General features: G+C 39.0%; 1 protein-coding gene across 1 annotated transcript in view; it reads right to left on the bottom strand.

The window, feature by feature from the left end:
• Ccdc171 (coiled-coil domain containing 171) overlaps nucleotides 1-12,964 on the bottom strand; it is a 484,039-nt gene that overhangs the window by 307,442 nt on the left and 163,633 nt on the right. Inside the window, exon 11 of the mRNA XM_029565763.1 lies at nucleotides 12,581-12,683. Coding sequence (XP_029421623.1) covers nucleotides 12,581-12,683 — 103 coding nt within the window. The remainder of the gene's footprint in view (nucleotides 1-12,580; nucleotides 12,684-12,964) is intronic.

Below are 12,964 nucleotides of genomic sequence, written 5' to 3'. Positions count from 1 at the left end.
CGGGGAAAGATCCTATATGCCTTGCCAGCCATTTTTTAAACAACCTTCATATGCAATGCACAGACTGTATAAGCAGCCTCTTTTTTCTTTTCTTTTTTTTTTTTTTTTTGTTTTTTTTTTTAGCTAGTTACTAGAGACCTAGGGTGAAAAAGGTAGCCCAGTTTATGTTCCCTGACATATTGCCAAAATATTATGCTGTAAATCTTCCTCCTGGCCTTCCTCAATGTAACATTCAACCATTCTCTAGAGTGACTGTACTTGGGAACAGGAACTACTCTAGTTCATCAAGAATAACTGGACACAGGACTGCAGCTGATAGAGACACAATGTGCCATCTGTGGTTTCACAGTCAGCATAGAAGCTTAAAAAGATCAAGTGAACTCAACTTTGGCTAAGATCTCCTTATAGTGAATCTAGTAGGTACCTGAACCTATTGTAATTATTTCCTTAGTTTGAAATACACAAGGAAGAAACAGGCAGCAACCACGAGAACATACATCTGGACATTAGAGTAGAATACTGCAGATGAAAATCAAGTGAAAGAAATCAAGCAGAAATTGCTAGAGTTTTTACCTACCAAAACAGAAAAGTAATGTCATGTTTGTGAAAAAGATTATAAAAACTAGTGCCTCCACGGAACCTAGAAAATAAAAGTTACGATTCCTAGCAGATTCCACGCCAGCATTCAGCCGGTATATCTGAACTGGTGCAGTATATGAATAGAGCTTAGGAAATAGCACTAAATTAACCAAGGGTCTCCAATCTCTGCAATGTGGTTAAATAGAATTTCACTGTTGGAGCAAAGAACAGATTTCCTGGCAAATGGAATTAAGTTATTCATTCTATCATTCTACAAAAGTAAACCAAAACCAATTTCTTTCAGCTGGCAAAGCAACAATATGCCTTGTTTCCCTACCTTAGAAATACATCAACTCTAGCTCCCTATAATGATCAACTGTATAAAAATCCTGATCAATTCTCCATTCTAGAAAATATCATATGCTCTGCTTGGTTACAACTAAATTGATTGTTCTGACTAGACTTGATAAGCAGAGGGTAAACGTTCAGAATTTGGAAGCAAAGCAATCCATTCTCCAAAGTAGCTAACTAATCTCTACTTAAAAGGTGTCTTGGAGGGTTGGAGAGATGGCTAGGCAGTTAATAGTACTGGCTACTCTTGTAGAGGACCAGGTTCAAATCCCATCACCCACATGGCAGTTAACAACCGTCCATAACTCCAGTTCCAGAGGATCTGATGCCCTCATCTGATCTCCATGGACATTGCACAACATGGGTGCACTTACACACATGCAGGCAATATACTCATACACATAAAATAAAAATAAACTAATTTTTAAAAGGTGTCTTGGGACTTACTATTAGTCTTCAGCAGATAATAAATGCATGGCCACCAATTTGCCACATGACCTCATGTGACCCATTCTAAAATGGCTAGTGGTTGATTCACCAACCTATAAATTTGTTTCTGTCATCAAGTGAAAGTGGTATAGATAAGACTGGGTTCTGTTCTACTCTGAAGGCACAAAGTAGTATGCATGAGCAAGTAGTACAGATTCCCCACAGACCCTATCATTATTACTATTATTATGCTTATTATCTCCCAATCCTTATCCTGAACTTAGAAAGTTTCCCATAACTAGCTAACTAATGAGGGGAAAACGGACTTTGTCCACAGATGGTTTTTGTATGTTATGTCGCTCAAAAACAGGCAGCCTTAAGGGCATTATATTCCCACTCAAGGATGGTTCTAGAGGACAATAATGAAGAGAAGTTATCCATACGGACAGAACACCTAGTTGTATATTTGACTTATATTTGGCCAGTAAGAGGGCCAAAGATATTAAAATATACACCAATTAATGAGTAGTATGCAATAGCTTGGTTGAACAGTCTTGAACAGAGACTTGAAAAGAACATGAATAGAAAATTGATAACAGGGTTGCTAAGGGAGAGTATGTGGACAGACTTCTCCAAATAGCTTTGTGCCCCAGAACAACTTCAGCAGCAGACAAACTTAACAATCACAAAGACAAAATGAAGCATTCTACAGATACCAACCATCATCTTTTCCCTGACACCTGCATCCATAGTCAACTGAACGAAGGAGACAAGGCCTCAAGAACAAAGTAATCTGCTACCCCAACCACATGTACTTCTGTTCATTTAGGCTGGTGGGATTGCAACTTATATTGAATACCAAATTTATCAACAGCAAAAACAAATAATAAGGCCCATCATAGGACATCATTCTTTGGGGAAATCCAGCCTCCAGGAGGCAGCATAATTATGTTGAATCATTTCTATCATGGACTGGAAAATTATTTTCTTATCTACAGGTGGATACTTTTTCCTTCCCTGATCATGTTTCTGATGAAACCACTATCTGTAAATTTACAAAACACCTTATTCACCATTATGTATTCCTAACAGCATTATTACAAAATAAGAGAACCCATCTACTCTGAAGTATCAAGCATAAAGAACAGTCAAACGGCCTTTTGAAAGCTCATAGTACTGGACAGATGGAAGCATTTTATGTATGCGGATAATGTCCTTCAGGATACAGTAGGCACTCTGAGCCAGCAATCAGATGATAATGCTGCTCTCACAGTCAGGGTCCATGGTCACTCCCATAACATTGGTGCCACTACTGCAGCAATGATCTTATCTTCTCAGGCCAGTTGTTACTGTAGCTCACATGATTCACAGCTGGGTAAGACCAATGATTAGTTTTTTCTTCTGGTAACATGCATAGCACCTTACAGCACTCCAAAAGTAGGGAGTAGGGAGGAAGCCTCAGATTCTGTATCAGCTTCATTTCTCCCTGCTCTGCGCCTCAGGGATGGGGAGTCTTCAGCAACATGGTCTTAACCATCAAGTTCTGAAGGGTAACCAAGAACAAAGGCAATTGCCCATAATATTGGGGGTCTATGGGACCCCCTCTAGCCAAAAACTCTAAAAGTCAGAGCCCATTCCTGGCACTGGGTTTTTATTTGCTAGCCTGTGAGGCCTGACAGGGGCACTGCCTCCCTGTTATAGGTTAACTCCTTTTAAACCCTTTATGTATGTATACATTTTAGGAAGTGTCTAAAGTAGGTTTCCACATGATTACTTCAAAAGGCCTTCAGTGTCAGTTCCATCTTTCCACACTCTCTCCTCTACCCTGCCCTCCTATTCCCCATGCCACTAACCCTTCCTGTTCCATCAGTACTCCCTTTTCCCTCTAATCACTGTGTTCACTCTCCTCCCATAAAGCCCTCACTCTCATGGCCCCTTACTAGTTTTCTGACTTCTATAGGTTTTCCAAATGAAACATATATAAAAATTCAAAGATAAGATCTACATGAGAGAACATACAATGTCACATTTGTCTTTCTGGGTTACCTCACTCAGGATGACTGTTTTCAGCTCCATCCATTTACCTGTCTGTGAATTTCATAATTTTGTTTTTCTTAACAGCTAAACAATATTTCATTGTGTAAATGTACCATGTTTTCATTATCCCTTCACTAGTTGATGGCCTTTTATTTAAAATTTTTGGAGAATTTCATACAAGAGTACTGTATTTAGAATATTTCTGTTTTCCCTCTTCCCACTCCAAATTTACCTGCATTCCCCCCAACTCCCTCTCAAATCCATGACTTCTTCTACAATTATTATTGTTACATATAGAGCCTTAATCTAGGAATAGGGTCTTGTGAAGTCTCCTTCATCCACACTGGCACGTCAGCTGGTGTGGTCATTATGCAGATCATGAGCATAGCACCCCTTCATTTCTGTGAGCTAGAATACTCTCTCATAAGAGGTGTCCTGGTCCTCTGGCTCTTACAGTCTTTCCAACCTCTCTTCAGTGATGTTCCCTGAGCCTTCGGTCTAGGGATTACATTGCAGATGTACAACTGGGGCTGGGCAACCCACAGTCACTATTCTCTGCCTTTTGATCAGCTGTGATACTCTGTAATAACCTCTGTCTGCTGCATAAAGAAGTTTCTTTGATGAAAGGTGAGAGCTACAATTGTCTGTGAATATAAGAATAAGTATTTAGAATATATTTAGAAGCTATATAGATTTGGGAAAACAGCAGTGATAGGTTCTCTCTAGGGTCTATGACCTCTCCAGCCATGGGTAATTGGCCAGATTTACAGTACTAGGAATGAATTCTCTCCTATGGGAATGTCTGTGTTCTTGAATCAGTTTGCAAGCATTTTATTAAGAATTTCTACATCTCAGGCTGGAGCGATGGCTCAGTGGTGAAGAGCACTGACTGTCCTTGCAGAAGACCCAGGTTCAAATTCCAGCATCCACATAGTGGCTAATAACTGTCTATAACTCCAGTTCCAAGGGATCCAATGCCCTCTTCTGTCTTCTGTGGGCACTGCACAACATGGGTGCATTTACATACATGCAGACAATGCATGAATACACATAAAATAAAATAAAAATAAATAAAATATTTTTAATAAAAGAATTTCTACATCTCCTCTAACAGTTGCATAAGGTCTAATTCTTATAATAAATTTCTTAACCAGTAACAATCAGAGCAGTCTGATTACCCAATCAAATTCTAGCTTACTATTCTAATCTTATAATGTATACTTGGTTTTCATATATTTACTTGCTTTCTAATCTACATACTTCTTAATCTTTGTAATCTACATACTTCTTAATATTCTATGACTAATATGGAAAGACTTTCTATGACTTGTACAAGAAAACCGTAAGTATATAGCCTGTAAAACACAAAAGTTATTAAGGTATTAAGTATTAAGGTTATTATAATTGAATATTCCAAGATGAAAATGATGAACATTCAAATTGATGTAAGTCAAAGAATCATAGAGGTCAAAAAATAAATGAGCAAGATAAATTTACAAATTTTTACAAAGAAATACAATTTTTACAAAGAAATAAAATTTTTTAAGTAATCGGAATCTAAGCCTTATCTAAAGTTCTAATTTATGTTATGCATGGTAGGCAAGTATGATTATTTATATGTATTTGGAATGTGATTATTTAATTTCATTAAAATTAACTAAAATTAAATTTTCACTGAGCATAGGGGCACACCCTTTTAATTGCAACACTCAAGAGGCAGAGGCAGGAAGATGGCTGTGAGATGGAGGCTAATCTGGTCTACAAAGCAAGTTCCAGGCCAACTGGGACTACAGGGAAACCGTGTTTCAAAACAAAACAAAACTTACATTTTCAATTTCCCAATCACAATGGTAATTTTCTGTCTTAATGGTCATGGTAGCTAGTATTTATGATATCAGACAGCACTAAAAACAGCCCTTCCATTAGCTCAGACTCAGTTACCAATCACAGTAAATCTTTAAAGCAAAGTACATGCTAAACTATGTAATGAGAATATAATCACAGAAATGCAGGCTGTGTAATGTCATCACTGTAGAGCAAGAGGAAGAAGACTGCGAATCAAGGCTAGCCTGCAGTACAAACTGAGAATGACTTCACAACTGGCCAAAAGTAGAGAATAAGAGACTGCAGAGTATGTGCCCTTGGCTAGAACTCCTATATTAAACCTCTGCCACCCAGGGGTCAGAGATCATTGCTAAAGAAGAGACAGAAAGACTGTAAGATCATGGAGTGGTGGATGACCACAAGAAAACAGTTTTCCAGGTGGCTGCAAACTTGCTCATGTGAACTTCTAGCAATGGTGACAGCATGCACAAGACACTTGCAAATTCAAAGCAGACAAAATCCCAGAATAGAACTGGGGAAATGGGTAGGAAGCCCCAACCTTAGCTGAGGAACTATGGATAGCAGATCACTGCTGAATGAGGGAGAGTTGGTCTTCTTTAAGGGAATGAAACTAGAGAAGCTGACCAGGCTCCAGTGGGTGGACTCACACCAAGAGACACAAATTTGACTCTCTAGGTCTTAACATGTATGACAAAATGCATGAAATCTAGTGGGGGGTGTCTATGGAGGGGTTCAGATATGAGAGGGGTCTAACTATAATCAAGATGTATTGTATGAAATGCACAAAATTTCAATCAAAAAAAAATTTAAACAAAAAAATATAAAACAGAAGAAGGAAGGGAAAATGAAGGGAAGGGAGGGGGAAGACAGGGCAGGGAGAAGGATGGGAGAAGGGACCATCAATAAGGATCTATAGTCTAGTCTGTTGTCTTGGTTTTTCTAATAATACTCCTTAAGACTGCCCAATTCCTGGATGACATATACATGTCTTAAAAAAGCATCCAACTCTGTGGCTGTTGTTTTCTAAGGTCCTTCCATTTCTCCAAGTAGAAGGAAAAATATTACCTCTAGGGTATTATATTATTTCCTCAAGGAAGAAAAAGTTGAAGAAGGTTGAAGTCTTGGCCTATAGGAAAGGCCACCACTATGAGGAGGAGTCAAGACTGAACCACAGAAGACTTTTTTTTCTTGAATCCTATGAAGAAAAGAGTCACAATCCAGGTGTTTTCTAGCTTTCAAAACAGAAAAAAAATCTATATTAGAAGAAATATTATACTTGAAGCAAAAAGGCTCAAGGTAGGAAAATACCCTTCCCCAATCCTACTATAAGTATTCCCATCAGGGGGAAATGAGATATAAGCAATACCATTATTAATATTATGAGATATAAGCAATATACCAGTATTAATGGCAGGTAGAAGTCGGATTAGGATATGAAATCATCTCCCCAATCAAGTAAAGGGAGGCTTTCTTATCTAATAATAGTAAGCAATCAAGGGGGAGATTTCTGTGAACCATGAAAGACTGTACATCTTCTCCACTGAAGGTCAGTCTTCCTGGTGATGCTTCTCAAAGGTGATGCTTCTCAAATGATGCTTCTCAAAGGATCTCAAAGGATCCCTAGGGACTGCTACAAGCTGGAAAGACTGCATGACTGCCTTGGTAACTTCAAAAATTTAAATGTAAAACAAACTTCAACCTTCCTGTGCTGGATAGCTTTAGTGTCAACTTGACACACCTGGGTTGAGGGAGCCTCAATCCAGAAGTGGCTCCATTACACTGGCCTGTGGCCATGTCCCTGGGGCATCTTCTTAATTGTTGAGTGATGTGGAACAGCCCAGCTCACTGTGGGTGGCTCCACCCCTGGGCAGGTGGGCCTGTGTTGCCTAAGAAAGCAGGCCGAGCAGGGGCCAGGGGAGCAAGCCAGTAAGCAGCATTCCTCCATGGCCTGTGCTTCAGCTCCTGCCTCCAGGTTCCTGCCCTGAGTTCCTACCTTGGGCTCCCTGATGAACTGTGACCCAGGAGGTGCACGCCAAATAAACCATTTCCTCCCCCAGTTGGTATTGGTCAGTGTTTTGACACAGCAATGGAGAATCAAGTGTTTTGACACAGCAATGGAGAATCAAACAAGAACAGAAATTGGTACCAGAGAGTGTGACAGACCTGACCTTGGTGTTTTTAGGAGTATTATAGAAATGTTCAGGACTTTGTGCTGGAAAAGCCAACACTCCTGGGTTGAGGGAGCCTCAATTGGGGAATTTCCTACATAGGACCGGACTGTGGCCATGTCTTTGGGGCATCTTCTTGACTACTGAGTGATGTGAAAGGGCCCAGCCCACTGTGGGTGGTGGCATCCCTGAGCAGGTGGGCCTGTGTTGCATAAGAAAGCAGGCTGAGCAGCAGGGCCACAGGAGCAAGCCAGTAAGCAGTGTTCCTCCATGGCCTGTGCTCCAGCTCCTGCCTCCAGGTTCCTGCCCTGAGTTCCTACCTTGGGCTCCCTGATGAACTGCGACCTGGGAGATGTAAGACAAATAAACCCTTTCCTCCCTGAGTTGGTATTGGTCAGAGTGTCTTGTCACAGCAATGGAGAATCAAACTAGAACACTTCTTTAATTTTTAATTTATGTTTTATTTATAGTCAACACATGGCTTTTGAGTGACTTCTTTGTGCCACATGCCATCCTACACATTAATGAGTAAAAGAGACAGCTCAGATGTAGTAGGAAATACACAACTCAATGTATTAGAAATGTGTGGCAATAATAAATGCTCTGGAACAAAAAAGTACAGCAAGAAAGGAAGAGAGGTGGTGAGGCGAAACACATGGGAGTATGCAGTGGGCAAGCTTCATGAACACTTGAGCCCAGATTTGAGGACGATAAATCTACAGAGAGCTATGCAGGCATACTATGCTAAAACAACAGCAAGAATAAAATCCTCCAATTAGAAGGCAAGGCCATCATAAAGGCCACTAAGGCAAGAGCATTCTTGGTGTGCTCAAGAAATGGAAGGAGGCTAGAATGGCCCAAGCCCAGGAAGGAAGGGGAGATTAGTAGCCAATGAGATCAAGGGATAATAAAAGATGGAGCAAACCACTGCTAGCCCTTTGGCTTCCACGGGAAATGCAAAGCCTTGAAGATTTACATCAAAGGAAAGGCAAACTCTAACAAGTTTTTGTTGTCATTCTCTTCTGGCCTTACTAAAGCATAATTGACTAAAACTGTAAATATTCAGGTAATAGAGTGTGATTATTTGTGCATGTTCACACTGTGAAGTGATTCCCATACTCAAGTTAATTAGCATATCCATCATGATACATAATGGCCATTTTATGGACAGGGAAGGGCAGTAAAACACTTAAGATCTACACTGTTCACAAATTTCTAGCACACAATACATTATTATTAACTAGAGTTACCATGCTATATATTAGATCCCCGAAATTTAATCTTCTTCTAAGTGAAAGTTTAGAACTTGGATTTTTCACTGATCACTCTGGTGGTCAAGAGGCAGACTAGAAAAGAGCAAAGAGAGAAGCAGAGAGAACAGTCAGTACAAGAGATGTGCTGGAGGTACTAGGAAAGAGTATAAACTGCCACACTGATGGCAGATGAGAAAATAAAGTTAAATCGTCTATGTAAATAAAATCCTGACAATTCTTGGACTAACAAAGACTTTGCTCAGCTGCTAACTGAAGATAAACTAACAGACAGCTTCACACGTCAGAATGTTTCATTTTGGGGTTTGGGGGTTTTGGGGGGTTTTTTTGTTTGTTTTTTCTTTCTTTTTGAGACAGGGTCTCCCACCTGGCCTGGAACTCACTATATATAGACCAGGCTGGGCTCAAGTTCACAGAGATTCCCTGCCTCTTCCTCCTGAGTGCTGGGATTAAAGGAGTACACCACCACACCTGGCCCAGACTGTTTCTCAATGTATAAAACCACAAAATCTGAACACAGTGCGAAGTGCAGTGGCAATTACTGTCAATTCTGGACTAAGATTACTTCATGGAAATAATTTCAATCATTTGGGGTTTTTCTATTTATTATTATTGAGGGGGGACAAGTCACAGGAAAATTTTTGAGAGTCAATTTTCTCTTTCCATTGTGGATTTGGGGGCTTGACTCAGGTCTTCGGGCTTGTGCAGTAAGCACTTTTACCTGGTAAGCCATCTCACCGATCCAATCATTTCATTTTAAAGAACAAGCAAAAACATTATATGATTGCCCCACTACATTTTAACTATCGATTATTTTTCCTAAAATATGGGGTAGGCACAGAGTATGTATCAAGATATGTAAAGGTAATAAAAGGAAGTAAAGCACTATTGCCTACTTATAACAAAACAGAGGAGATCTAGAAAATTCTTCCATGGTAACTGATCTAATTTTATTGTAAGTTCTCAGAAGGTGCCACCATCGCATAGCAAGAATAGAATATGCTTTGACTTGAAACTGACTCTCAAAGATTTCTATACCTTGAGATATATTCAGATTTTTAGGAATGTGACACATATGTCCTCAAATTGGTGTAGGGTGTTTTTAAATAGATCAGATTCTCTGTTAAATATTAAGCAACAAAATTACTTAATATTTAACTGCACTTATTGAGTACTGCTTGGTATCCAATAAGTAATTATTTCATCTTAATGTTTAAATGAAAAACAAAGCCATGTAATTTAATAAAATTACAACCAAAAATATATGAAAGATAAAATTAGACCGAAAAAAAAATAAACAGCAGCAATCCAACCTAAACTAGTGTAACTAGAAACAGAGTCCACTCCAATAATATAGGGCTATTCACGAAAGCAAGAGAAGAGTGAAGCTGATCCCAAGGGTTATATGAGTCAGAAAAAATTAGATGGCACACTCAGAACAGTTCACTGGAAGAGACTACTACAGAAATGTGGAAAGGCACACAACCAACAATGTATCATGAGGGACTAAAAACTGACAAGAGTGGAAAACCAATACTATGCCTAAGCCTAAAGGGTTAAGTGGATGATACATTGTCACTACATCTAACAAGAGCCATGCCTATGAAACAGAATCCATCAGACAGGCACTGTAGCTATGGAAAGGTGAAGCTGCTTTGAGAATGTACCAGTAGAGGGACCTGAGGAAATAAATACCCTGACCTCTTTCTTCTCCAGCCTTCTTAAATCTCCTACTGCTGCACCTATTGTCCAAACAAGGATAAAGAATAAATAATTATCACAAAATACTTGAAACAACAATGACTCTATACCAATCCAAAATCCACTAATTAAGCACACAATCTTTTTATGAAACCAAAATCTCTTGTGATTTACAGAGTATTCAGTATATAGAAAACTAGTAGGTCAAAAAACAGTAATTACTGGGGCAGCCTTGATGGTTCAGCTGACAAGGGCACCTGCCACCAAGCCTGACTACCTGAGTTTGATTCCTGGAACCCACATGGTAGAAAGAGAACCAACTCCTGAAAGCTGTCCACCGACCTCACATGTATGCTGTGGCATGCACATGTGCACGCACACACACACACACACACACACACACACACACAAATGTAATTTTTAAAAAAATTTTTTATTTTATTACTTTTAATTTATGTGTATGAGTATATTGCCTGCATAGTGGCATGCACATGTGCACGCACACACACACACACACACACACACACACACAAATGTAATTTTTAAAAATTTTTTTTATTTTATTACTTTTAATTTATGTGTATGAGTATATTGCCTGCATGTACGTGAATGCACCTGTGTCATGCAATGCCACAGAGGTCAGAAGAGGGCTTCAGATTCCCCTGGAACTGGAGTTAAGGACGATTTGTGGCCCCCATGTGGGTGCTGGGAATCGAACCGGGGTCCTCTGCAAGAGCAGTCGGTGCTCTTAACTGCTGAGCCATCCAAAATGTAATTTTAAAAATAGCAGCCAAAAGATAAGAATGAAAAAACACATAGATGTCAATCCTTTTTCTATATGCTTTATAATAACTTATGAGAATGGCTTTTTATAAATCATTTCTTTTTAAAATTCAAAGGATATATGACCTCCTTAGCATTAGCTTTTCTAATTGAACTGTGAAGAAATATTTAATCAAGTATATGATATGCTATGACAATATTTAACAATTTGTAAAGAGCCTAACTCCATTACATATTGCTGATATACATCTCAATAATAAAATATCAGTGCCAGAAAAAAAAATTTTTACTCCAAAGTTTTTTTAAAAATGTTAACTAAAAACTTCAAATTGATTCCTGTATTTTGATGTCACTTTCATATACTTTGATTTGTCCACAGTAAAAATCTATAAAACACTAATGCTTTTGGGAAACATTTAAACAGAAGCAAAAAAAAGTCATATATTAACTTAATAAAAACACAGCTAGAAACACATGAAAGATAAAAGCAGACTGAAGAAGTAACTGCAAAGCATACCAAGTTTCTTAACTGCTGATCCATAGGCTAAAACACAGCCTTGACAGTCTCCCACTTTCTCAAAGACAACAAATTTTCCTAAAACTCCTCTAAAGAGCTCACTTGAAAAATTATTTTGACTCTTTTAAAACATAGTATGCAATTTAATTTTAACTGGTTTGTGAAGATTGTAAGTGCATCATGAAACAACTAATAAAGGGCAGCAGTGGGCGGCAGTGTGGCAAAAGGAAACAGGTGGGAGCAGACGCTTCCTGTCAGAGCTACCATAGCACAGATGGTGACAGAACCACAAAAAATTAAGAAAGCAGAAACTGAGCAGAACTTCTAGACAACATTTTGCTAGTTCCAAAAAAACTCTACAAATGTTGTTATAGTTCTTAACTATATTAAGTGGATTAATACTAAAACCACAATATTTTACCTAAGCACTGTTATCCAGAGCATACATATGGCGAGAACCAGCTTAGAAAGCAACATATAGAACATATACTGTTGCAGCCTGTGTCCTACATAACCTTTTGAATGTGTGACCTTTACGTTGCTGAAGGTTGCCTCAGAATTTGGCTCAGTTTGATGGAAACATCTGTTCCCTTGCAGGTATACTGTAAGGACTCTTCTCTCAGTTGGATTCAGAACACAGCAAGTGAGCCCTTGTCTGCCCAATCACACAGACTTCAACACTTGTAAATCAAGTTCAGGGAGGACAACAGCAGGGCCACACTCCTTCACCCTCTCCCAGCCAGCTAGGCCAACTAACTGCTGTGAGAACTGCTCTTATCATGTCATCAAATCAAAACATGTTGAGATGAGGGACTAAAAGAGGCATCTGCAGAATTCCCAGAATGTAGTGACTTTGGAACACAGACAGATGCATCTGTCATTTTATACCTTTAACTAACCTGATGTCCGCTGGCCTGACACAGTGAAGCTGTCCAAGATCGATTCCAGTTCTTTCACGTTGTTTTCACATGTCTCTACTAGGAAGGCCTGGTGCTTCTTAGCCTTTTAATTAAGAAAAAAAAATCATACATAACAAGGTTACATATTTATAACTACAGATTTTACTGTGAATATATATAGCACAATAAAGTATCAACAAGATATTAATTGTTCAATTCAAATCTAATACTAATAAACCCTCTATGTTATCATGCCTTGTGCTGGATAGCTTTAGTGTCAACTTGACACACCTGGGTTGAGGGAGCCTCAATCAGGAAATTCCCTCTATTGGACTGGCCTGTGGCCATGTCTGAGGGGCATCTTCTTGATGAGTGATGTGGGAG

Source organism: Nannospalax galili, unplaced genomic scaffold (genome assembly GCF_000622305.1).
Source record: "Nannospalax galili isolate Female #2095 unplaced genomic scaffold, S.galili_v1.0 scaffold98, whole genome shotgun sequence".
In the NCBI taxonomy this organism is placed as follows: domain Eukaryota; kingdom Metazoa; phylum Chordata; class Mammalia; order Rodentia; family Spalacidae; genus Nannospalax; species Nannospalax galili.
This window is presented reverse-complemented; position numbering and strand designations above follow the sequence as displayed.